This window comes from Corapipo altera, unplaced genomic scaffold (assembly GCF_003945725.1).
Source record: "Corapipo altera isolate COAL_440 unplaced genomic scaffold, ASM394572v1 23b, whole genome shotgun sequence".
NCBI lineage: Eukaryota > Metazoa > Chordata > Aves > Passeriformes > Pipridae > Corapipo > Corapipo altera.
In genome coordinates, this window is record NW_020884885.1 from 6,920,104 (window position 1) to 6,946,585 (window position 26,482).

The window sequence follows — 26,482 nt, forward strand, 5'->3', positions numbered from 1 at the left end:
GGACCCGAACGCGACCGAGTCAGCGAGTGACACCCGGAGGCGGTGACAGGCCGGGCCGAGGCGGGGAGCGGCTCCGCCCAGCGCCGCTCCCGCCGGCCCACGGCCGCCGCGTCCCCCCGCGAGGAGCGGAAGAGGCGCGGCCAACGCGGCGGCCTCCGTACGGCGGGATGGCGGCGGCGCCGCGTTGCGGGGGGCGGCGGCGGCCCGGAGCCGTCCTGCTGCGGCTGCTGGCGGTGCTGCTGCTGGCGGGCGCGGTGGGCGCCGGGCAGCGCTCCAAATGGCGGCTGCCAGTGCTTCTGGTGAGTGCGGGGAGCGCGGCCGGGCCCTGCAGCCTCCGGGCCGGGCGGTGTGGCGGCGGTCGGGGCGAACGTGTGCGGGAACAGGGGCAAGAGGCCGTGGCTGCTCCGCGCGTCGTCCTCGGGCTGCGGCCGGGAGCGTCCCTGCCCGGGCCGCTCCTCTTTGAAGCCTGACCGCACCCGGGGCTGGTGCTCGGGCTCGGGGCCGTGGCTGCCCCCTGCCAGGCTGGAGCCCTCTGTGGCGGGTCGGTCGTGGCGGCGGGGAGAGAAGGCTTGTGCGGGAAATAGTTCGATGGGCAGCGGAGGGAGCGCGGCCCCTGTGAAAGCCGTGATATGGGAGGGAGGGAAGGAAGGAAGGAAGGAAGGAAAGCGGGAGGGTCTCCCCGACTGGTGCCCGGCCTTGGGAGGGCCTGTGCGGGGAGAAGGCGCCCCGCGCCTCCCCCTGCGGCCGGGCTGGCGGCCCGCACCGCCGGGGCCTGGCTTCGGGAACGCTGGACCGAGAGAGGTGCGGGCCTTAGGGAAGGTGAAGGGAATTCCGGCACTTCTTACAAAGCGTGTGTGCTTGCAGTTGTGCGGGGGAAAAGCTGTTTTGCCTCACTTCAGATCTGCCTTTACGTGGCGGTGGGAGTAATGTGTGCTTTCTCTGGGACCCTTGAGCTTCGGGAACAAAACTGAAGGATCATGGCAAATGCTTCTTTTGGTTCTTAGAACAAAAAATTTTTTTGTTGAATAGTCCAGACTGGCTCATCAGCAAGAAAATGGTAATGGTTTCAACAAATGTCAATGTAAAATTAATTCCGTTTGCAGAACAAAAAGCCTCAAACCATCTTTAAGAGTATGTTGAAGGGGTGGTGAAGCATGACTGGAAAGTCCAGTAAGTCTGGCTCCAGATTTGGCATTTGCTTTCATTACTGTATTGACTTAAAACAGAATGGAAGATTATGTTTACTTAAGCTCAATGACATTAAGCTCACTAATGTCTCTTCTGTTTTTGCGCCTTTACAGGGGAAGAAGTTTAACTTTGGGAAAATTCTCTTCAGCAACACCACCATTTTCCTGAGATGTAAGTGGTTATAAGGGATTAACCTGCTTTTTCTTCTTTTGGAGACCTCTCCTACTTTTAACATTTGGGACTTGAAACACTGTGAAGTGTTTAACTGCACTGGCTGCCGTGACAGCTCATCTAGCACTGTATGAAAGCCATAGCTCTGGTATGATTGGGTCTGTTAACAGCCTTGAAGCTTCTCAGTTGGGATCTGTTTAGGCTGGAGCAGAAATGAATGGCTCTTCAGGCCCTCTGTAAAGAGGGCAAGATGGGTAATGGGAGCACCACTTCTTTTCAGATAGGGGGTAATCAGGTGTGGGACGTGCTGAGCTGTACTGTGAGGTGTGCTTTTCCTATTGAAGATTTGCTGAATTCCTCTGACTGGGAGATCTGGTGCTGACTGGGACAGGGGCTGTTTGTATTGCAGTGACTGATGCCACTGTACAGGAGGCAATGCTTTTTGAGGACTTGTTCCTTTGCAGTTGAATGTTTCTGGGAGTGGTAAGGGAACGTTACACACTATGGCAGAGATCTCCTGAGAGATGTTTTCTTCTCCTGATCCCAGTGTGCAAATGTGCTACAGAGCAAACGTGTTTGCAGCCTTTCAGTTTTTTCTGCATATTGCTCTTTGCTGATCTGGCCAGGTCGATGGGTTATGTAGGTTACTGCTCAAAGGAGAGTTTCTGTGAAATACCCTCTTACCTGTGAACATGAGCACAGCATTTAGATGGCAGTAAGATGATGTAGGTGAGTGGTAGAAGTGACTAGCTGACTTTGAAAGGCTTGAAATCTTTGCCATGTGCTTTGAACGCTTTGAGAGGTTGTTTGCACCATGGAGGGGGAAGCTGGTCTGCACCAGTTCTTACCATTGAGGTGGGGGGAGGAAGCTGTTTGGTTTCTGTCTGCTAATTGGGTGCTTACACAGGTACAATGCCTGTGAAAGCCCTTCTGCACTTGTGTCAAGTGAGGAAGTGAAAGTCTCATAAGAGACAATGAGTGGAATCTGTGCCTGTGTCACGTCAAGACTTAGTTGCTGCAGTGATTGTGTTCTTTTTGACTGAGAAAATTAAGGTATTGTGGGGTTTGGCTAATACTTAGTGAAATTGCATGTTGCTGTACTCTGTTATGTTTAGTACTTACCTTACTGTTTTTCAGGTTTAATTTCCAATACCTGCTCTTTTTGGGACAGTGTTTCAAATAAAGTTTAAGTGCCATCATTGATCTCACATTAATCTGAAACAGGAGGCTAGTATTTGGGTGGTTGTTAGTGAGCACTCATCATGTCAGGGTTAAGGCTTTCCCACTTGTCAAGTGTAGCTCAAATGCTAAGGTTTGTTTCTTGCAGTGAGACAATTGTGAGTTTACAGCTGCAGGATCAAAAGGTAGGAATCTTCTTCTTGGGGAGGAGGGGGGTTTGAAAGGGCATTTGGAGCTTTGGTAGGTTTTAGGTTCTTTCCTAAAGTTTAATAGAAATAGTGTACTTGTAGTAACATGGCATCTGAGATGTGGGTCCTTGCAGTGAAGTATGTGGTAAGTCTAATGCTGAAATAACTGCGAGAAGGAACTAAAGCATAACATTTGTTTGTTAAAAGGCAGATCTGGTGTTAGAATTCGATCTCTTGGCTCCTGATGTGGACTTGAACTACGCTGTGCTTGCAACCCTTAAACAGGCATTAAGTCTTAAAAGTCTTTAGTGAAGACACCTGTTTTACATACCAGTGTGATTAGAAGATTTACATGAATTTAGGTAATGAATCATGGAAAGAGGAAGGAACAAAGGCTGTGAACTTACTCAGTTTCTCAGCCTAGATGAGATTTAAACTGCATGTGATACTGAGAAACTTCAACTTTGCATATTTTTTCTTTTCTGCCCATGTCTCTGTGGAAACTGATCTCCTTTTGTTTGGTGTCTGTTGCCTCTTCCATCTGCGGTGTGATGTTTGTGTGGACAGTATGACCCTTTTTGTCAAACATGATTGCTCATGGGTCATCCATGGTTTTGGTGAGCCCCTGCATCTCCTTTTCCACTGTCTCTTTTTCTCCTCTTCTTGACTTTTTTTGGTATGTTTGTGCTATATTAGTGTCTGATGCTTTCTGGTTCTGGCTGGGAAGACTGCTGCTGGCATTTAGTGTTGTCAATAATGAATTTATTTTTATCTACTACTTTTCTGAAGTGCTATTCTAGAAGGCATTTGGTTTCTTGTTTAGGATCATGGTAGAAACCCTGCTCTCTGTAAATGAGTACAAAGATTGCATTCAAGTTGAATGTTGCTGGCTTTTTTCTGAAGGCTGAGGAACTTAGATTTCCATGTTGCTGAATTCAGTAAATGCCATGGATGTTTTTCTATTTTAGAGTACTTCCTTTTCAAGGTTTCTGTAATTTTGATGTTTGCAGATATTGCGCATTTTTCTAGTCATGACCTGTTTTACCTTTAGTGGGTACTACCGCTGAATATGTAGTTGCTTTTTTATTTTTAATAGATAGAAAGGGATTTAAAAGGTATTTTTGAATCTTTTGCTAGCTTTTTTTTGAGATGTTCCTCATTTGATCAATTTTATTAGAAGAGCCTTTGTCATCAAAGAATTTGCCATCTACCCATGTCACTGCAATGCTTGTGTTGTCCTTTAGTTTCTTTGTGGTGCCCTCTGCAACATCTAGGGCAACGAGGAACATGTATGCCTTGTTTTCCTGCTTACTAGGAGAAGTCATAAGGACACTTATTTTTCAGTAATTTTCCTTAAACCTTTGGTATTAGGAACTGTTGTTGATTTCTTAGCTCTACATATACATGCTTTAGTAGTCATGAGGTTTAAAGTGGGATTAGTCAATTAAGATTCCATGGCAGGGTCTTTCTTCTAATTGCATTTTTTACCTGCAGTGATCAGTATGGAAACATTCATTAAAAGTGTACATGTAACAAAGTCTGAGATGAATGTGCCTGTGAAGTTGTGGGAACTTCTTAGCCACTGCAAACATGCTGTTAACTCAAAAGAGTTTTGCCATCTGTTGGCTGGGAAAAAGCAAATTTAATCATCTAAATGGCTCTTCCAGAATAATTGCTGCTCATTTTGTTTAAGGGTGAAGCTTGCCTTCTTAATGTCAAATTGTTTTCATGAGGTTCTAGTTTAATATTTGAAACACAAAAAAAACATCTTCCTGACCGGGGGAAGATCTTGGGTTTCACTTTCATGCAAGTTGTTCTCTAATAAATCAAAGTGGAAAGTTGTCTTATTGCTGTTTTAGGTAGCATTGCAGCATCGGCAGCAAGAGTGAACGTATAGATGGCTGGTTTGTCTTTTGGGTGGGATGGATGTTGACTTGCAAAATCTTACCTTTTTATTTGTTTTCTTGGTGATGCTATTGATATATTTAAATTTTATGTGCAAATTGCTGTTAGTATTATCCTGTTCCTAGGTCTCTTCGCTTGGTGTGTGTCTTCCCCTTCCCCCCCCCCCCCCCACTGTCTCTGGAAGGGAGGCCGTTTTTTTTATTTTGTAATCACTGAGAGTCACTGCTGTTCTCTTGTTTGGTATTTGCAGTTGCAGAAACATCCCTGATTGTCTTCAGAACAAAAGGTTTCCAAATGATCTTCAACTCTTTAATAGAATTGTATGATGTTATAGTGGAATTCTGTGCTTGCTTTCTTTCACTGAACAGTAATGGGTTACTTGAAGAAAATGTTTTTCTGTCATTTTCAGTTTCATGTTTAAAATGTAATTATGGTAGTTTTGCACAGATTGGAAGGAAAAGTATGGAAGGTAGACAGTGTTCTTATCTGGTGTTTTTTTTGGTTTTTTATAGTTGAAGGCGATGAAAAAACTTGTGATCCTTCCTTAGGTTTCAATGTTACTTGGTACTTAAGATATTCTGACTGCTACAATGAAGTCTTCAACTTTGGGGTAAGAATTACATGGAAAAACATAGGTTAGATTTTTTTCTGGGTAAGCAAATCTAGTGGGGAGGCAATTGGAGATGTTGCTCTTGCATCCACATTCTGATTTGAGCATAAAAGGCACATTCTTCCTTTGGAAGATAACAAATTTCTGGAATGGAATGGAATTGATCAACAGCTTGCTGCAATTGTTGACTTTTTTTGGGTTTTGGACAAGGTGGAAGTGTTTGTCAGAATTGTTCTAAACCCAGGAGCTTAAATAAGTACATTAACTAAACTAAAGCGTGTGAGTTTATGCTAGTTGAAAATACTTACAACAATGCTTAATGACAGTGAATAGGAAAAAAATGAGTTTTTTCATGTTTAGTCTGAATTCTGTTCTTTATGTATGCACATTGTAAGTATTAACAATGTGTATGAATGTATAGTGTTTCTATCAAATGTGGTAGAACACAATTGTGCTTCATATGGCTTATACTTTTCCATGTTTGCTTTAAATATTAATTATGACAGTTGTAACTACTAATCTAGCACAAGACTGAGTCTTAAATCTTTAATATAATAATGTAGAGTTTGTTTGTGTAGGCTGAAGTTTATGCTGGCTACTGCACCTCCACTGTATTAGTTCTTACTCAGAGCCTGTATGCCATCATTTTTATTGTCTTGTGTGGTCTCGATGGCCTTTATTCTATTAAATTTGATTCAAGAGTGTGTGCAGAGTGAAGCTCTCCAGGTCTTGCACCTGTCTACTTAGATAAACCATTTGAAATATTGGATGCTAATCTAAGTTCTTCTCTATGTTTGGCAGGATGAACAAGCAGATAACTATTTTGGGACCACAGCTGAAGAGCATCCGGGTTGGTCAGGATACTATGCCACTGCTTCTCTTCTCTTTCCAAACTGCTCTGAGCTCTTTAGGCCTCAGGTATGGGTAGAAATTTCACAGTTTGCTCTGTCTCATACAATATGAGGTGGTAATTCTTGTTAGATGTGTTAGTGTCCTGTGTAAGTGTCACTATAGGTTGGGAGGTACTGCTTTTTATCTGTTTATGACAACCAAGCTGTGATGATGATTTCTTAGTTTCGCTTTACTTCTGGCTTGCTATTCAACATCTGGCTCACTATGGTGGAAAAAAGATCCCAACCAAACCACTGTAAAGTTCAGTGCTTCTTTTTGTTTGTGGTTTTGTGTTCCAAATTTGTTTCATTTATGGGAGGCTACTGCTAGTTGTGTAGAAGTGGCAGCAGAGCAAAGATCCCACTAAATTTGAGTCAATAAAGGATTGTCATTTATTGCTCAGATAATGTTAAGTTAGAATAATGGAAATGAGTGTTGAGAAGTTAATTACTTAAGCACTGATAGCAGGTTAAAACTGAAAAATAGTAGTGCTTGTTTGAAACAAATCAAGTGGAAGTGAGAAGATGATGCAAAATAAGTGTGGGAGCAAAGTGCAGACGTCAGCTCTGTGCTGGCTGCACATCAGCAGGCAAAGCTGTGCGATCCTGCTGATGGCAATGGCAGTGTAACTTGGTTTCTTTCTTTAATGGTGTACGTAAGAACTCCAGGCAAATTGTGGAGTGTTGCATCTGTGTTCAGCCATTCCTAGTTTGAACAAGTTCATGGATAGAGAATACTGGGAAACGTCTCATAATTGTTGAACTTAGTGTTGTGGGTTGTTTTTTGATGGTTTTGGTTGTTTTGTTGTTTTGGGGTTTTTTTAAGGAAAAGGACGTGTCTAAAGTTGAGTTGAAAAGTGTTTTTAATAATTTGTTTGCAATGCCTCTAGTTCCTCTGATGTGTGAAGATGGCTTGAAAGGTTTTTGAAAAGAAAGAAAAAACTACACGCTGCCTGCTTTTTATGTTTAATAATATGACAAGTGTCAGTCTATTTTTACTGGGTTTTATAAAAGAGATCTTGTGGGTTTAGCTGTGTAATATGAATTCGGGCAACTTAACTGAAAGTTCAGGTTTGTGAAACTGGGGTTTTAAAAGTCTTTAAGTGAATTATTGTCCAATTCCTTTGAAAAGTCTACTGAATTTCTAACAAAATATATTCCTCTCAGATACTAATTTCTGAAGTTTCACAGAAATTTCTTCTGATTGTTCAGGCTTTTTCTCGTGGTATAGCAGTTTGACTAGATTTTGAGTCACCGTAGTTTAAAAGAGTTGGCAAAATCTGGATCTCTAATAGGCACTCACTCATCTAGGAACTATTTACTTCATAGATTAAGGCAGAAATCTCAAAATCCTGTTTCTGTCTGCGTAGACTTTATCTAGTAATGGGGATACCCAACAGATTTGTATTTGGAAAATAAAATTAACTTCACTACTGTCACGTCTGTGGGTTCGAAAAATAGATACCTGTTATCTGAGGGGATGAAAACCAGACTCCCTCCACAAATGGACAGTTGATTTATCAAAATGAAAGCTCTCTAATACATCTGTTCAGAGAATAATCAAGTTTATTGGAAACTGTTCTGGTAAGGTCATGTTGATGTGTAAAGTGCCTATAAACGTTAAAGTGTCTATAAATGCTGTACCTTTCTTGTATCCTGCAGATTTTCTATAAAGAATTTGTTCATCCAGAACCTCTCTCACCTGAGAAACAAGAGGTAATTTTTCTTCCCTTCTAATGAGTGAGTATAGTCATGGAAGAGATAATTTTGACATATTGATTTATCCATTTTTCTGTGATGTGTTTTTTGTTTCCCTAAGGGCTTAAAAGATAAGAAGGAGAGCACAGGAAATCACACCATGGTGACAGATAAAACTGTATGTATACTGAATTTAAACATGGCTTGTAATCCAGCAGTCTTTTTTTGTTTTGGTTTGGTTTTTAAATTTATATTTATTTGTATACAAAGAAGTTATTGGTAGGATAGTCTATGGGTTTTTTTGACATCTGGAATTTTTTAGCTTGAAACTGGGTAGTGCTGTATGGAAAATCAGAAAGCAGAATAACAGAAAGAGAGTAACTGCTTCTTCTGTATGTGAAATATAGAACTCATACCATTCAAACCAATGGTATAAATTAACAAATAATTTTCTTTTTCCATTATAATTTAAAATAATAATTGAAAATACCTGTTTTAAATGGTGACTAATTCTTACAGAATACATTTGGTTTTGGTTTTAGTCAATTTTTTTAAAACATTGTACCTAGCAAGTTGACTGATTACTTTTGATTTTCAAACCTGTTAGTGTTTTTATTATATATTATGTTCAAGACTCAAGGAGGAACAATTGTCAAAATAGCTTCAAGTTGATCATCCTGGATGCCAAGAAAGAAAATTTATTTAATTCCTTGTGTACTTAAAGGCCATTCACTTTAAAGCTAAAACATAAATAGCTGTGTGTGCAGTTGTGAAATAAGGAATCAATGCAGCAAGAGATAGAGATAGTTTAAAGGCAAAACTGGTGTATATAAATGTACCCATTTTCTTTTGAGTTTACTGTGTTTCTAAATAAGTTTTATTTTCAGTCAATATTAGCAGATTTATTTTTTTTTTTATACATAATGTGCTGTTGGTTTTAGGTCTTGCAGTCAGGAGGTTTCTTAAAAGAAATGCATGCTCTTAATACTGAAATTTTCTTGGAGAGGGTGTTATAAAAAAAAGTCTTTGTGGCAGTTCTGCAGTAGTCATGTGAGTGGCATACATGTAGATTGAACTTTAAAGCTCCTGGTAAATATTGCAGTTTCTGAGGTAGCTAGAACTTCTTCAGTTGTGGAAATCAAAGAAATCTCTGATTTGTTTTATGGTGCAAATATTTATCTGGACAAGCTTACTTTGTTAGTTTATTGGCAGGATTTGAGTCTTACAGGTGTAGGAGCTGCTGCAGGGACTGCAGTAGTAGTGTCCATAGGAAATAACTCCTATGGAAATCTCTCAGCTACCCCTTCTATCTTACACTGTAAAATTCAGCCTTCACCAGGGAGCTGAGTTATATGTAGCTGTGCAGTTCCCAAGCAGTTGATTGCAGCAGGAAATACTTATCTCTGTGATGGTCCTAATGCTTCCAGTCTGAAAAGAAGAATTAGGATGCTCTCCTGAGTTCTTTTACAGAACCTTTGAGTACTCTTGCAGTAAGCCAGTATTAAATTTGCAAATTTGCAAAAAAAAGCTGTGGTTACCTCCCAAGTCTTTGAGGATTCTTCTGCATTCAAACAACTAAATTTTAAGTATTATACATTTAAAATTTACATATCAAATATTTATTAACAAGTTTTAGGTCTCAGAAGAGGTGAACTTTATATTTACATGTAAGATATCACCCATGTATGGCTAGTCTACTTCTGTCTTTTCTTTGTCTTCACACTGTGCACTGTTAACATTTAGATGTTTTATTTTCAGGCAATGAATGCTGTCATCAAAACTTGGCGAGATGGGCCATATATATTTATTGTGCAAATTGGAAGTACAACTGCAAAGGATTCTATTACCAGAGTTAAAAGAATGGAGAGGACAACACCTTCCTCATATCAAAATAGGCTCTTTACAAGTAAGATAACTGTCTATACAGAAATATGAAAATACAGCACCGTTTTTATGTATTACCAGTCTAAGTGTATCCTAAGGTACTTTTAATATATACTGTATGGTTCAATTTCATCAGACACTATCACTTCACATAGGTATTACTTCAGCTCTTATCATAAGAAAAGAGGTGCTTGCTAGTGTCTTGAAGATCCTAAGACTGTTGCTCTTTCTGTTTCCTGATGGAAATAAAGAGGAATCCAAAGCATTTCAATTTTGAGGCTTGGTGTTTTCTCTAAAAAATGTGCATAGCAATACAGTGATTTATATTAATAAGCTCAAAACATGTTGAGTACTAAGATCATACTTGTTGCCTTGATATATTATAAGATACCTAACCGTCCATTGATAACCTATTCAAACTTCAGAGAAGTTTGAAAATCCCCTTAAGCAGTTAACGTACGTGTGTTTCTGAATTTTTCTTATTACACGTGAATCTCCAGCAAAAATTACTTCTAAGTACTGCCATGAGTTACTTGGTAATGGAGTGTGTAATTTTAATTGCATACTTTTAGCTGAGTGTGTTATAAGTCTTAACTTTCTTTATTAAAGTGTAAGTTAGATTTAAAAGCTATGTGAAGACATGTAATTTATGCTTGAGTGAAAATCATTTAAGTCCTGGCTTCCTTCTTGTTCAATTTGGTTATTGGATTGTCTTTTGACAGTGACAGTTGAACTGAAGGGGCCGTATGAGTATCTCTCACTTGCAGACTATCCTCTGATGATTGTAAGTAAACCAACTTTTCTTTGATCTGTAAAATTGTCAGTTGATTTGAATGTCAATTAAATACTCTGCTTTCATATTTCAGGAAACACAGAACCAGTGTCTCAGGAGAAAAAGTTACTTAGCAGAGGGTGTTTTTGGGTTTGGTGGGGTTTTTAGTTTATTTGTTTTGAGGGGTTTTTGGCTTTTTTTTGTTTGCTTTTTCTTTTTGTACTGAGTACAGGATAGGGAAAACAGATATAGATTTCAAATGCTTGCACATGACACTAATGTTGTCCTTCTCTGGATTGTTTGAATTAACGGATGTTAGATTGTAGTTCCTGAAGTTATCAGTATTGTTAGCTCTAAACTGAGTTTTACTGATGCTGTTATTCGCCTTAGCTCACATCTTACAAAATTTGCTATTCCATGCTTTTGTTTGCAGCTACCCTTTCATTTGTCACTGCTTTCTTTGTTCTTTTAGAGCTTAATCTTCTTTCTTCCACCAGCTGTCTCACACCCCATGAGGAGGTCTTTAATACTGCCTAACAGTGAAAGCATAATTGAGCTACAAAGAGCTAATCTCCTTTTTATTCAAAGGAGTTATTGACTTGGTAGCTAGTTTCTTCTGTTGAGAAGGCTAAAAAATAAAAAATCTTTAATGTTTATGTAGTGAAGGCAAACTTTAGCTGGGGATCAACAACAAGCAAAGTCTCTAGCCTGACTTTATTGGCAAGAATGACCTGTAAACAGTTGAGCCCAACAGCATTTCTGAAACACATTTTACTTCCTGCAGAAATAAAAAGCTACCAGCAACTCTATTGAAATGTAATTCACCAGTGTGAATATTCCATGTGACAGGTCCAGAAAAAGGTCTGTCTCTCTAAATGTTTCCATAATGGAGCATCTGCTCATGAACTATCATGCCTAGGATTTTAGCATTTGAACTGCATGGGTTAGTCAGATGTGCAAATCTGTAAGGATCAGTAAGCTGTTCTCCTAAGGAAGGTGTTTTCAGTTTGTGAAAGTTTCAATGGATTGTGCAGCTAATTTCAGTTTGCTTTAAAAAAAAATCTTCCTTCTGGAAAAGGAGACTGCTTGATTACTTCGGCTAAGTACTTCCTGCTATTCATTTAATGTCTTACTCTCCTTCTAATCCCTCTTAGTGTGCTTTTTGAAAATTTAACTTGCTCTGGTATGATGCTGTCCTTTAGAAAATCTACTATTGAGTAAAGTTGTCAAGCTTATTGTTTGCTGTAGGAGATGTACCATGAAAGTTCTTCTCAAACAAGTAACACTGGACCATAAAAAAACCCAAAAAGCACAATGTTAATATTTAAATGAAAGCTGGATTTCTTTTTCAGTTCCAGGTTTTTGGCTGACCTAAAGCTTGGTTAAAAACTGAGTTTACTGGAAATTAACTTTTGAGAAAAGTTGTTGAATTATTTGAACAGAGGGCTTACGAGCATTAGTTGCTTATCTCTGTTCTATGGAATGGTGTGTAAAGGTGACCTGTAAGTTTATTTGCAGAATACTGTAAATGTACTATGAAGTTATTAATAAAACAATATGGGAGAAGGAGTAGAGTTCCTAGGAGTCGATCATTTGCTTGAATTATTATCTGGGTTTTTGAAATCTAGTAGCTCATGATATCTTCCTTAGAAAAGCTGCCTGTCAATAAATTGGCAGACTACTGTTCAATAGAGCAGTTGCTCAGAAAGTCAGTTACTCTGATTGGCAGTGAGAAATCACACTGTCACTGTTAAAGAATGCAGAGAAGACAAATAAAACAGTCTATTTAAAAACTTCCGAAGTTGCTTATACTGGGGGAGAAAACAGAGTTGTCTTACAGCTGTGGAATGGAAACAAGAAAATTATTTTTCTGGGTCTAAAGTTCCTATTTCTTATTTCTTTTTGTGTAATAGTTTTTCATGGTGATGTGTATTGTGTATGTATTCTTCGGAGTTCTATGGCTTGCATGGTCAGCCTGTTACTGGCGGGATCTCCTGAGGATCCAGTTCTGGATTGGTGCCGTTATCTTCCTGGGAATGCTCGAGAAAGCAGTTTTCTATGCAGAGTTCCAGAATATTCGCTACACGGGAGAATCTGGTAGGTGACAGCTGCATCTCCCAGTTTAATTGATGGGGCATAGCACTAATGGCTTATGCTAAATTGGGGTGACAGATCCATATTAAGCATATGATTACTTGAGGATTGTTTCAAAACGAAGAACAGGGAACCAGAATTTCTATATTTTTTTATATGTTGAAAACATGATGCTGTGTGTTCTTCTAAAGCTAAAGTGCTGTTGCTTAGTCTGACTCCTTAGTGTAGTGTCTTAGGCATGTAGAATGCTAGATTCTGGAGAGTATACATTTTAGTGCTGGCCTGAAGTTTAAAATAGGACTTCCTAAGTGTAGTTTGTAATTAATTTCTGACAGTTGGTGTTGACTTTGGAAAGATACTGTGAAACTCATTGTTCAACGGGACAGCATTGTAGATAACTCTTGGTATTTAGCCCAACCTGATAATCCATTTTAAAGAGATTTCCTTCACATAAAACTGGGGTACTCTAGTTTTGAATTTTGAAGCTGGATGCATACAAATGAAACTGTGCAAGTAAAATGTCATTATGACTTTGCTAATTGGTCACACCCATGGTACACAAGGTTTTATTGGCTGACTTGTTTGGAAGAGTAAGGTTTTATTGGCTGACTTGTTTGGAAGAGTATCCAGGCTGACCCTACGAATAAATGTTTTATGGATCATTTACTCTCCACTTTCTGTGGATGTAAACTTTTTCAGTAGGTTTTTTCTTATGCCGAGTGACCTATCTTTTCTGAAAGCTTACTCCAGATCTAGGTAGTAAAAAGATTATACACTTCAGTAGCCTACCTTCTATATCTGCTCTTGTGCTACAATTGCATATGCAATAGTTAATAGAACAGAAATTATATTTTAATAACCTAACTTCCTCCTCTTTGCTTTTGGTAGTTCAAGGAGCAGTAATACTGGCAGAACTTCTCTCTGCTCTGAAGCGATCGTTGGCTCGAACTCTGGTCATCATAGTCAGCTTGGGATATGGGATAGTCAAGTAAGTAATTTGTTACAGGTTTGTTGTGTTCTATTTAAAGGGTTTTCGCTATTGTTTTTTAATAACTTAGGGCAATATTCTTTGCTTGTTAAAAGGTAGGTGCTTTAATTGAGTGCTGTGAAGATCTAGACTTCTTCACTAGTAAACAGAGACATACAGTTCTGTATTGCTATCACTCTTCCTTCCATCCTTTTCTGTGTACTGCTGTAGGGTGAGTGTCTGAGTCATGGTTGAGATACTCCCCTGAGTGGAATGGGACCTTTATGTGCCTACCTTCTGGGTGAGGGCATCTTATAGAAATTAGAGGAGGTCAATAATCACTGATAGAGGAGGGGATCTGCTTTAGGAGGCTTCTGTTGCTAGGAGTGCTGCTTATCTGTCCATCCCTGACTATATTCAATGGTAAAACAACACACTGTGTGGTAGTGGAAACTTTTGGCAAGTGTGAGTGTACTGGGGGAACTGGTGTAGAAGTGGGATGTGACTTCTTGAAATGGTTGTAAGATACTAAGCAGGTTAACTAGGAAACAGGACTGTTACCAATCTCTCCCTTGGTCACATTATACCATAAGACAAAATTAATTATATGCTTTGAGCACCATGATAAAATTATTTCTGGATCCAGAAGTGGCTTGTCACAGGGACCTTTTATTCATGTGCTTCATACCTTGTGTGAGACTCAAGTTGACATGACTTCACTTTTAGTTCCCCACCTAATCTGAATTTCACTTTTTTTTCCTACAGGCCTCGCCTTGGAGTTACTCTTCACAAAGTTGTTATGGCTGGAGCTCTTTATCTATTATTTTCTGGCATGGAAGGTGTTCTTAGAGTCACAGGGGTCAGTAATAACTGCTTCAGTTTTCCCATATGCCACAGACACCATCAGCTTTATTTACTTGTATGCCAAGGAAGAATCTAGAGCTATGCTGAAAGAGACAATGAAGTGGTTAAATTCTGAGACTGTGAATATGGATTATTGACAATTATTTTAAGTTCAATGTCTTGTCTATTTAGTAGGATATAATTCTGTATAGTTTGAAATAATTCTACTGGTTTTCTGATCAGCCAGGTTTCAGCCTGGACCCTTGTGTCTAATACTTTGGATTAGCTAGGGCTAGTTGCAGACACAAACGTACAGCTTGGGTTACCTGGTCCTGAGTCAAAAAAACCCTACCCAAGAATAAAAAAATAAACCCAAACAACAACAACAAAACCCAAAACAACAAACAACCCAAATCCCCACCACTCCAGTTTTGGAGGCTGTGACGGGGGAAGCGTGTGTAAGTGCTGCTGCTCCTGGATTCATTAGGAAGTGCATCTTGGGATGTGGATTTCTGTTGTTCTGTTTTTGGTATTTTGGGATAAGGTTTTTAACCTGTCACGTATCTGGTACTTTTCCAGTTTTTCTATGACACTGTGGCTCTGATAGCAAACTTGGCCCTGTCCATGATTGATGCCTGTATTATTTTGTGGATATCCTTTTTTAAACTTCAGAATGCTACAAGCTTATTCACAGCTTATTATTTCTGTCTTACACTTAAAAAGAATGTGGTTTGCTTGTTTCTGTTAGGACTTTGATAGTTTTTGATGTAAACACAAAGGCAAGTTTTGCCTCTTTAGTCAAACTTGGGGATGCCAGTGAAGCTTTCAGTTTGTCCATGGATAGGGTAAAAGATTTAATTACTACATCTCTAACAAGCTGGTTGCTAGATTTCTGTAATGGAAGTGGCCAGAGCAATTAATCACAGCAACTGCCTCAGCAGAGACTCCTTTTAACAGTGCTAGATTGACTTAATCTGGAAAACTGCTTCTTGCCTTGCTGGTGGAGAACTGGGAACTGACAGTGTGGTATTGTCGCTTCCTCTCTGTGCATTGGGCTAAACTCTTGGTTCAAGCCCTCTGTTTCTGTAGCAAAACTCAGAAGCATTGTGGTGATGTATTTGTAGTTTCACATAAAATAGCCTCACCCTCCTCACTTCTGTACCTTGTTTTCTTTTTTGTTCTTATTGGCTCTCTCTTTGTCTCCAGGCCCAGAATGATCTTGCCTCCTTGGCTTTTATTCCCCTGGCTTTCCTAGATACTGCCCTGTGCTGGTGGATATCCTTCACTGTTTTACTTGATGGGGTGTGTTTTCTTTTAAATTTGTTTTTTTGGGAAGTCTTTTGGGCTGAATTTTTTTTTTTAAATAATCTTCAAGTATATATTTTTTTCTACTTCTGGTAGAGGTTATAGAACTTCTGTAACTGAGTGTTCAGGTAAGCTCCTGCTACCTACTGCTTACCTAGTTTTTCTTGCACTGGATGAATCTGTGTTAAAGCTGCTCCTGAATATAGTCTGTCTGTTATCAGTCTCTGATTGTTGAGTGTGAAAGCAGTTTGTTCTAGTGTAGTGTGTCATGGCATCAGAGAAGGAACCTTTGGAGAACTGACTCAGTTTATGTTTTGGGGAGAAGGTTGCTTAGCAACATCAAACCTAAAAGTCTTCCTGTAAAATCTGAAATAATCTTGAAGTAGGTGACAAAACGGGGCAGTTCACTTTTTGGTGTCTTGACAAGCAACCATAATCTTGTGTGACTTTAGCAACTGACATTAAATACTGAACTCATGTATAGCAAAATCCCTATAAAGTGTTCTTTGTGAACACTATTTCTTAGAAAAAGCTCTATTTAAAATGTGAATAGATTGTGGCCAAGCCATGAAAACCACAATTCTCCCCTATCATGATATCTCTTCTAAGCACTTGTTTTGTCACTGGGAATAAAATAAAAAAGAAAGTGTGATGGCACCTGTATACATTACTTGGATTTTTAACTCATTTTTAGTTCAAATTTGACTTTTATTTTATCAGAAGTACAAGTGGCACTTTTCTGGAGGAATGGACCACAGCCCAAAATAGATGCTGGGATACCATCTTTATGTGACAAGAGTTATAGGTGTAGATGAACTAAATAACAGTCATAAGGGACTGATTCTGCTCTTTGGTACCTTTGCTGTAGGATCAACCTTTTCTTCTACTGAGAACTATCTTTTTGGAGGGCTCTGGGGGTGGGAGAGCTGTTGATCGTAAGATCTGCGTCTCCTCATGCTAAGTCTGTGACCAGATTGTCCCTTCAGAGGCTTTTCCTTGACTTTTCATACATATTCATCAGCTTAACTCAAACAATGAAGCTGCTAAAACTTCGAAGGAATGTTGTGAAACTCTCTTTGTATCGGCACTTCACGAACACGCTCATCTTGGCAGTAGCAGGTAAGCAGAAAATTAAGTCTATCAAATAAGACCACTTTCCATTTCCATATATGACTTGATTTGGTCACTAAAGCAAATCTTTGTTTGGTGACCTTTCTGTAAATACAATCAAAGTTCTTGGTATTTATAACTCTTGACCCATTTCTAACAGTGGGTCTTTGCCAAGTGTTATGTTGATATTTCAGACACAGTGGATTATTAGTCCTGATGTTAATAAAATCAATAGTAATGCAGCTCCTCTAAGGGAACACTTAAATCCCACTACAAGCTGCTAGGGGGCAAAAGATTATTATCCTATGCTGTTAACTTCACAGAGATACTTTTTGCCAAAATCACAGTATCACTGTATACTTTCTCATTTTTAAGATGTCTGAAGACTAGATAGCTGAAGGACCAGAGTGATTCTTGAAAAATGTGTTCTTAGTATTGTAACATAATGCCCTCTGCATTCCAGAAGAATACAGGTTCAGTTTCTTTTTCCATTTATAATAGTGATGAACTGAACTTCAAGAACAAATCTGTTGATGCTTCCAGGTGCTCTGCTACCAATACAATGGGCAGAAAACTTCTAAAGACTGTGCCTTTATTTAAACAATCAGACAAAAAAGTACATTCCTTTTAAAGCTCTGATTGAAATTCCGTTCAGCACATGGTTCTTAGTCAACTTAGAACACCTTAGTGGAAGGAAATCTGTTGTAAAATTATGGTAAGGGCATACTTTGAACGTTGGAACTGTTGCGGGTCAAGATCTGAATGCTTAAGGCATTCAAGCAGATCAGATTGCTGGGTTACTTCAAGGAAAGCTTTGTTTGTCAGCTGATAATGAAACCATGGTTTGGAGGCTAGGTAAAAGTAATGTAAGAAAAATAAATAGGAGTGAGGAGTTGGCTAAATACTTAATATTTGATTTATGCCTTGTGTCTCTATGTGTCTGTGCCTAAATTATTGTATAAGGTCAGTACAATAAATCCATCTCTTGTTTTTCAAAACTATTAAATTGGATTTCAAGACTTCACTATTTAGGTTTTTGGTCTTTGTTTTGGAAAGAGTCCCGTTCGTGGGATATTTGAATTGGCATATTTTGTAGTAATAAGCAACTTGTTTGTTTGAATATTGCAGCGTCTATTGTATTTATCATCTGGACTACCATGAAGTTCAGGCTGGTGGACTGTCAGTCGGTGAGTTTATATTGAATGCTTTCTACAATTGCTGCCTCTTAATAAGTTTACATTTGGCAGTGAGATTGCCACATAGTACCACATGCTAAAATTCTCACTGTTGTGAGTAATGAGCCTGTTTGACAGATGCCTATAGTTCACCCTTGGAAAGAGATGAGGACATGGAATTTCTTGCTTCTCAATACTTTCCATTTGTGCTGCTGTATTTCTTGGCAGGACTGGCAGGAGCTATGGGTGGATGATGCCATCTGGCGTTTATTGTTTTCAATGATCCTTTTTGTCATCATGATTCTGTGGAGACCATCTGCTAACAACCAAAGGTTCAGCTTTTCTTATCTCTTCCTAAAAATACTGGGTTTTGGGAATGCTTGTTTATTCAAAGAAGTACTAGAGGGTGATTTTTAGTTACTCTGTACTGATCCATAAGGATACTAAGCAGTCTGTGTAGGGACTTGAGGAAAAGTAAGCATAGAGAAGTCACATACATAAAATCCAGTCTGTTCCTGGTGCTGAACTTATTTAAAAAGAAGTGACTTAAACTTTTGATTATGTAGTTGAGCATCGATCTTAAAAATAGTGAACTACGCAGAATAATCAAGTCATGTGAATGCTGGGGTAATGGATCTCTTGGGAGGCAAGAGATACAATTCTAAGATAGCTTTCATTCTTTTGCTCCTGAAGGTTTGCTTTCTCACCACTGTCAGAAGAGGAGGATGATGATGAGCAGAAAGAGCCAATGTTAAAGGAAAGCTTTGGTAAGAAAAAAATTTTTCCACTTAATTTCAGTGTTAAAAAGACACTTTTGTGGACGAAGGTGTCTTGCTCTCTGGCAAAAAATTTGTTACTGCTGGAAAAGTAGAATCAATTGCCATCGATACATGTAGTTGTAGAGGAAATACTGGCTTTATGTTTAGTGTTTACTTTGCCAATGTTTAATTCTGGGGTTGACACTGGAAACACTGCTACTGCTGATGTTGCTTTGCCAGGTCTAGTGGACTTTGTTTTATTGAATATGTCAAGTCTTAAGTTTGAATCCAGTCATGATGACAAGGATCTCTTGGATATTGTTGCTAGGCAGCGGTTTAGTGTGCAGTTCTCTTTTAAAATCCCATTTAAGAATTTTCATTTATTATCTGTGCTCTGAACTCTGCAATCTTCATTTTCCCTGTTAAGGCCTAGCATAGGAATGGCCAGTGTAAACATAGGGATGAATATGTTTATTCATGAAATTGTCTGTTGTAACACCTCTGTTTATAAGCTGTGTAAAAGGTACGGCCACATACATGTTGCTGCTGTCTGTCCACAGTTCATTATGTTGGGATATATTGGTGCTGTTTGCCTTGTGTAGCAGCTGAGGAGAAGTGTGTAATCCATTAGGTGCATTTGGCAAATCAGCTCTATCTGGCTATCTGTGAGGCTGGGAGATGCATGTTGCTGTTCATCTCGTAAGTCAACCAAGTGGCCGGTCAGCAGCCAGTAGGTAAAATAAACTTTGGGAGTTCCCTGTGTCTCAGAATGGTTAAAGCTGGAAGAGACCTCTGGAGGTCATCCTGTCCAAACCCCCTGCTCAAGCAGGGTTTACCTAGAACAGGTTGCCCCAGACCCTGTCCAGATGGCTTTTGAGTATCTGCAAGGATGGAGATTTCACAGCCTCTCTGGATAACTGCGTCAGAGTTCTATGCCGCTGATGTCTGGTTTAAATAAAATTATTAGAAAATTTATATTTCGTAGGTAAAATCGCAGAATTCAGAAAAAAAACAGGTATTCCACCTGTCAGGAAAAAATACTACAAGCCTTCCAAAGGGAAAGCTGTCTCTAATCATTAACTTGTCTAATTCTCCCTTTTGAATCTGATGAAATATCCTAAATGATGATTCAACACTTTCACTTACAGTCTATGAACAATTATAGTTCAGTTATCCCAATCTTTTTTCCTTTTGTTTTCAGAGGGAATGAAAATGAGAAGTACAAAGCAAGAACCAAATGGGAATGTAAAAGCAAACAAAGCTGTGAGTACGCTCTCTCTATCTCAAAGAATATAGATTCATCTCTTCTTTGTTTGCTCTCAGTAGTTATGAGTAGTTTTGCAAAGTTTTGAGCCAATAAATATGAGGTTTTTGGTTTGCTTCAGTGTAAGTCAAAGTATTTTAAGTTTACATTACTTCTGAAAAGAAAGCAAATACAGGTTTTCCATCAGATTTCCTGTATGTACAATGGAAACTTTAGAATTCAGTCTGTTCTTTAGGACTGTTTGTGCCATCCAGTATAGACAGAACTGTATAATACCATATTCTGATAATGAGTAATACATTATTTTAACAAGTTTGTTAGTCTCAGAGGGAGGCTCAGCCATATTTTAAATAAATTGCCTTCTAGTTTTGAGATTTGTGATTTATTAGTTGAATGGGGTGATATGGATATTGTTATGTACCTGTCTAAATACTTCAGGATAATGTGCATTTTTTTTTTCCATGTGGCTTACAAGCCACATTCATCTAGGAGGTAGAAAATATGTCTTGGAATTTTCATGGAATTTGTGTATAAACTTAAAAGTGGAAAGAACATGTAGGAGTTCAGTGTAATAGCAACTGTGTACTACTTATCTGAGGATAACACGAAAATCAAACTTTTCTGTTTTGGGACCCAGGGGGTTGAGAGGGTCATTTCCACAACTTCAGAACAAATGTGCTTGTGTTGTGAATTAAGAGACTGTTCACCAGATAGAAATGAGAAATCCTGACAATATGGACAATACCTTTGATAAATCTAACTTGTGCTTTTTATATTGTTTCATCTATTAACATCTTCAAAAGATAGTGTTCTTTGTTGGGAGACTAAAACTAGATTATGTAAATAACTGAAGTGTCCTGAGGTCCTCCTTTTCCTAGTCACCATTAGACTGTTAAAGAGTTCACAGCTAGTTTTTCTTTAGTCCTCTTTTTTTTTTTTCCTGGAATGTGTTTTCTGTAATCCAGAAATCAAATTGAAGATGTTTTTTCCTGTTGTTTGTTTTGGTTTTTGGTTTTTGTTTAAATTTTTAACTGACATTTTAAATACATTACTTTTTGTCAAGTAGGTTGAGAAGAAAAAGGTTTGCATGTGACAGCATTTTGGGGAAACTGACTTTTGTTTTCTGTTTAATTTCTGTATTTGTAGCAAGAAGATGACCTGAAGTGGGTAGAGGAGAATGTTCCTTCATCAGTGACAGATGTGTGAGTATTTTTATAGTCACAATAAAAGCAGGTTCCTTGCCCACAGGAACACAAATACATTAGAATGCTTTATAACTTGTACGCTGGGCTTCCATGAGCAGAGCCTGGAACTGGCCTCTGACTTTTTAGTGTGATGACACTTGGCTGTATGCACTCTGTCAGATTGGAACATGCTGACCTAAAGAACACTGCCTCGGACTGTGAAACCACAGACTGTTTTGCACTTCACTAAAGTTAAATCTAGAAGACAGAACAAACAAACCCTCTTTCTGTTAAGTGCTCTGAAAAGACCCTTGAGTATCTTGCTGAATGTAAACCATGGAATAATGTAGTTTAGTTTACAACTGACATGCCAAATAAAGTTGAAATTTTCATGTTTCTGGCAGTATAGTCAGCTGTGTATGATGTCTACATCTATTCTGCTTTTAATAACTTTTACATCCTAAAAATGCTACCTTTTTTGTAGCAAAACTGATGTTCACAGATTAATTATGTTCACAAATTTGAACAGGTATTTTTGGCAGAGGCTATGGATTGAAGTACAAAACTTCGCTTGAAGTTAGGTAAAGACAAGAAATTAGGTTAAGTTTCTAGAGGATGAAAAAGTGCATTTTCTGAGTTGAATTTGGTTTTCCCAGTTCTAATACTGATTTTTTGAAGACTGATAGGATTCCTTAAGAAAAAAAGAACTAGACTGGTGTAAGTTATGAAAGGACACTTTGAGCTCCTCTGCTGCAGGGTTTTCTGTTCCTGAGAGTCTGATCAGGGTTGTGAAGAGACAATATCTCAACAGATGGGATGTCTATTATAGGCTGGGGTACCAGTGGAACTTGTTTGATTCCTGGGCTGTGTTTTTACAACATGGTCCCATATTGTAAATTTCTTCAGTGTAGTTCAACAGTGTTCCTGCATGAATGATGTGGCTTATTTGGAAACTTGGAAATTGTTCAGTTGATAATGAGAAGCATAGAAAAAAAGAATTTGAAACTGCAAAAGCAGTTGAGGATACTCCTTGGGCTCTTCCTTTTTTGTGTGTCTTTCTCTAATTTCTGTTAAATTGAAAGGTTTGTCTTTGTTACTCTTCTGTGCCCTAAAAGCAACATAAGTTTAAAAATGGTTGTCAATCGTATGCTCTTAGAATGTATTAATTTTAACTTTTTTTCTCCCCCCCCCCCCCACTGCAGTGCTCTTCCAGCTCTTCTGGATTCAGATGAGGTCAGTAAAGAAGTCTTCAGTTCAAATTAGTCTTCTCACATGCCAAAGGAGTCATGAGTCAGCTGGTAAAGACTTGGCTTATCAGAACTGGACTCTGATCTTGTCAATGCAGCAGTAAAATACTACAAGGGGGGAAGGATAGTGGGGACAACTTCTTAGAATACAAACGTGTATTCCAAATATGTATTCTAAAAAAAGTGCTATATCTGCTGCGTAAGTTGGACTCCTGACTTAAAATGCATGTGAGTTTACATTTGTTGTGAATGTGCACATTCTGAATAAGGTAAACCTACTGGGGGAAATGACACCATTGGGTATTTTATTTTCCAGGAAAGAATGATTACACACTTCGAAAGGTCCAAAATGGAATGAAGGAGTAGCTTTTTGCTACTGGAAGTGGAGACGCCTCTTTTAAAGTTGCTTGGTGGAGCAAGTGCATCCTGCTGATTTGTTTGTTGATCTCAGCCTTGAAAGTTTGATGCTTTACTGTCGTGGAGGGTGTCTTGCTGTGGAAGAAGTTCACAAGGACATTATAAACCTTTTGGAAATTTGAATTTACAAAGTTGCTGCAAGTTTGGATTTTTAAGCAATTTACATATGTACTATTCCAGCACCTTCTGTAACTTTTCAAATATTTAATCTGTGAAACTAAAATTCCTAATGTCTGTTTGAGGAGTTTATATTTCAGTGTTACAACTGACACCTAGAGGTAAACTGCCTGTACCTTTTTGGGGGGAGGGTGGGGACATCTAGAAGTAAGCACTGAAGAAACAACAGACCCATTTACTGGTAGATACAACTGCTGTTGTATGTCTTGTGCCCAATATGCATGAGAGGGTTTTAGAGAGAAGCTCCTGTTGATGAAGAAAATTAAGACGCCAGAATGGAAATATTTGGAAAAGTTACAATGATATGAGTTTTTAACAAAATCAAGTGCAATTTTATTCATAACACTGTGTATGAAAGATTTTCTATTTTAAATGCCATTGACCTATAGGTAACAGCTGTCTAGAGCTAACACTTGCTGTTGTGGCACATCTCATTGCCGGCAATGTGGTGGATGCCTGGAAAAATTATTTGCCCCTACCTTTCATGTGTTGCATGATTTAATTTAAAACAACAAACAAAACAACACCACCAAACATCACCAAACCCATTCCTGCAGCGCTCCAAAAGTGCTTGACCACATGTTAAGCAGATATTAACTAGATGACTCAGCACAGCTCTTCTCCCTTTACATGTAACATCTCCCACCAAGAAGTTGGCGCTCTTCTACGAGAACATGGCATTGCTTTCTAGAGGGTGCAAGCACTGCCTACCTTACTTGAAAGAGGCTTTATGGGGAGTCCACAGTGCTGGGATAGTTAAGTTCCCAGTGTCTGTTTAGAATTGCTTCCCATGTAAGTGATCTGATGATGAGCTTTCCTGTCCCAATTGGTCCTGTGGCCAAGAGGTACTCTGAGATCACTGTGTTTCAGTCAAAGTTTCAGACTCCTATATAATTGCATTTTGTTTCTCCTTTTGAGATTAAAAAGAGCATTTGGTGTTCTGTTTTTATTTTTTGCTTGGCTGTAACAGCTACACTTGCAATAACTTCCTCATGGAAACCCACTGTAGACTGTATGCAAAATTCAGGTTCATAACCTTTACAGCTGATGATTACCAGGTATGCAGTAGCTGGACAGCTCAGGAGCAGATGTGGCTGCTGCTGGAATGGCATAGGGAGTAAGCTTTTCTGGTTCTTCACTCATAGCTATGACAGCAGAAATAAACATGTGCCTGTACTTCATTCATTCCACTGTAAGGTCTGGTAGCTTAGCTGTAGTTCATCTTTATCAGCAATTCAAGCTGAAATGTGGCACTTTACAGTAGAGTAGCTGAGGCACAAGGACATAGTGTCTTCTGCTAGGTGTGCTGTGGGGCAGTGAACTCTCAGCAGATGGGCAGAGAAAAAAAAACTGTGGCTATAGCACCTCACTGCTTCTGCAGGAGTTGCTGGAGCTCTTCTTTAGATTACAGGTAGAATCTTTAATTAAAAAGTACTTCTAATTTGCTATGCTTAATTGATATAGATGAAAAAAATGTTACCTCCATGTCCTTTTGAGGAGAGGAAATTTTGTGAAATAAAGCTACACAAAGCTCGCTATTTAATGGGGGGGGGCGGGGTTCTGTTTTGATTTTTTTTTTTAAGTCCTATTGTTCTGGGTTGTTTGGGTTTTTTGAAACAAATAGGTAAAAATGTTCTCTACTGGAAGCACAACAGTTTGTATGTACTATTTAATAAAGGCTAGGCAAAGAGGAGAAAGGCTTATATTGTGTCCTTCAACTTTCTTACTACCTCTTGTCTCACAGGAGGAAGTGTTAACATCTTCACAAAGCTCCCTGATTTTAGCTCTTTACTGCGCAATATTTATAATGCAGTTATTCCCAACAGTTCTTTTTTTCTTGTTGAGCTTGACAATAGAGTGGAAGTCTGTCATTTGAAAAGCTAATAGAGGTAGAGCAAATAATAAATTTCTGAACAAAAGTAAAAGATCTAAAGTTTCACTACTTGTATTCATAGTTTAATTGAATTAATAATTTAACTAAAATAAATGTAGTAGCAGTGTGGTGCATGCAAGGGAGTCGCAGCAATGTGGCCTCTCCTGCAGCAGCATGTTTGGTCAAGTATGTTGGTTCTACTGAGGGGATCTTTGCCTCTTCTGAAACCTGGTTTTGCTCCTAAAGATGTATTGGCTCCATGACTTGGAAAAGCTCAGGAAAGCTTAATCAGCAAGCTAGCTTGCTAAAATGCCTGACCGGAAATCCTGCAGGTTGTTACTTTAATTATGTAGGCAGGGAAGACAATTCAAATTTATACCCATTCTTTCAAAAGGGTATTGGAATTTTAAAACAAACCATGCAAACTACTCTGAAAGACTTGGTGAGCTGGAGAGAGAAAAGATCTACTCTTAGGTCTGAGATCTACAAGTGTTTTTATTAATTAAAGTGATGTGGAAAAGCTGAATTTTCGTTAGGAAATTTGGCTGCTGACTTCAAATATCTTCAACAACCTGTTCCTAATAATTTTCTGCTTACAGAAAAAATAAATGTCTGACAGGAGTTTTTTAAGAGTTCTTGTGCCTGATTAGTTCTGTATAGATTTGTGAGAAGTAGCTGTGATACTGCTGTTGCGATTGCAGCATGTGCACACCATGCAGAAAACTGAAAACACACTGAAGCAGCTGATATTGTTGACCAGCTTTTCATTAGGGTGACAAAATGTTCCTGCTGAGAACTCTGAAGGAGGGACTGAGTAAGAGGTCACAGCATGGTAAAGAAATTACAGAATCACAGGCTTGATAGGCAGTGAGTCAGGATCATAAGACCTGGTGTAGGGAAGGGTATGTTTGTCTTATTCTGCATATATAGCAGTGGGTGTTTGTGGGCTTTGTTTATCCTCCTGTTCACTTTATATGGCATTTTATGTTGTATGCTAAAGTGTGGTACTTCTTAAAACCTGAAGAGGCCAATGCCTCACAAATAATTTGCTCTCTAGATTACAACTATTTGCATGTGAAGTCATTATTACCCAGTGTTATTGAAACTTTTGTTTCCTTGCACTAAATCAGTACTCTATCCCTTTTCCGGCCAAGTTCATAGGGTAAGTTCACTAAAGTAGAACTTATGACCTCCAAAAATAGACATTTACTTGCAAGATACGCCTTGCTATTCTCATCTGGTTGCCTTAGGTTATGCAGGCAACTGTGTGATGTATAGTGTGTGACTTTCCTACCTGCTCTGGTTTATGTAAGCCAAAGGAAACCAAACACCTCTCAGACTGACGCTGTGGGAAGACGAGTGTTTGCTACAGCCAGTCCCTTTTTTGGGCTATATAAAGCTGCACAAGGATTATGACAGGGTGAGGACAGTCCCCCTGGGGACAGCAGCCTGGCCGTGCCGACGTGCGTTTCCCGCTCGCGCCCGAGCTCCGGGGCAGGCCGCTCCTGTTTGTCGGGCTGCCGGCGCGGGGACTGCGCCGAGGGACAGCTCCTGGCGTTCTGTCCCTGGCGGAGCGCCCCGGG

At 39.1% G+C, this 26,482-nt stretch overlaps 1 protein-coding gene across 2 annotated transcripts; it reads left to right on the forward strand.

The window, feature by feature from the left end:
* The first annotated feature begins 135 nt into the window (after positions 1–135).
* On the forward strand, positions 136–24,974 carry TMEM87A (transmembrane protein 87A). 2 transcript variants are annotated; one of them, XM_027641819.1, is made up of 20 exons: positions 136–299; positions 1,302–1,359; positions 5,144–5,241; positions 6,043–6,159; positions 7,794–7,847; positions 7,951–8,007; positions 9,588–9,735; positions 10,436–10,497; positions 12,399–12,582; positions 13,468–13,567; positions 14,312–14,405; positions 14,969–15,040; positions 16,705–16,813; positions 17,933–17,991; positions 18,208–18,311; positions 18,673–18,746; positions 19,939–20,000; positions 21,148–21,203; positions 22,388–22,418; positions 22,749–24,974. In XM_027641819.1, the coding sequence occupies exons 1-20, from the start codon at positions 168–170 to the stop codon at positions 22,788–22,790; spliced, it is 1,713 nt and encodes a 570-aa protein (XP_027497620.1). In that variant the 5' UTR covers positions 136–167; the 3' UTR covers positions 22,791–24,974. The 2 variants fall into 2 exon arrangements, with proteins under 2 accessions (XP_027497620.1, XP_027497621.1); XM_027641820.1 differs by lacking the exon at positions 14,969–15,040 and adding an exon at positions 15,596–15,664.
* Positions 24,975–26,482: the final 1,508 nt, after the last annotated feature.

Excerpts from the sequence above, each read along its gene's own strand:
- TMEM87A (XM_027641819.1), top strand. The coding sequence starts at position 168 with ATGGCGGCGGCGCCGCGTTGCGGGGGGCGGCGGCGGCCCGGAGCCGTC. Across the intron at positions 300-1,301 it reads GGCGGCTGCCAGTGCTTCTG|GGGAAGAAGTTTAACTTTGG; the intron begins GTGAGTGCGGGG and ends GCGCCTTTACAG. Across the intron at positions 8,008-9,587 it reads CCATGGTGACAGATAAAACT|GCAATGAATGCTGTCATCAA; the intron begins GTATGTATACTG and ends TTTTATTTTCAG.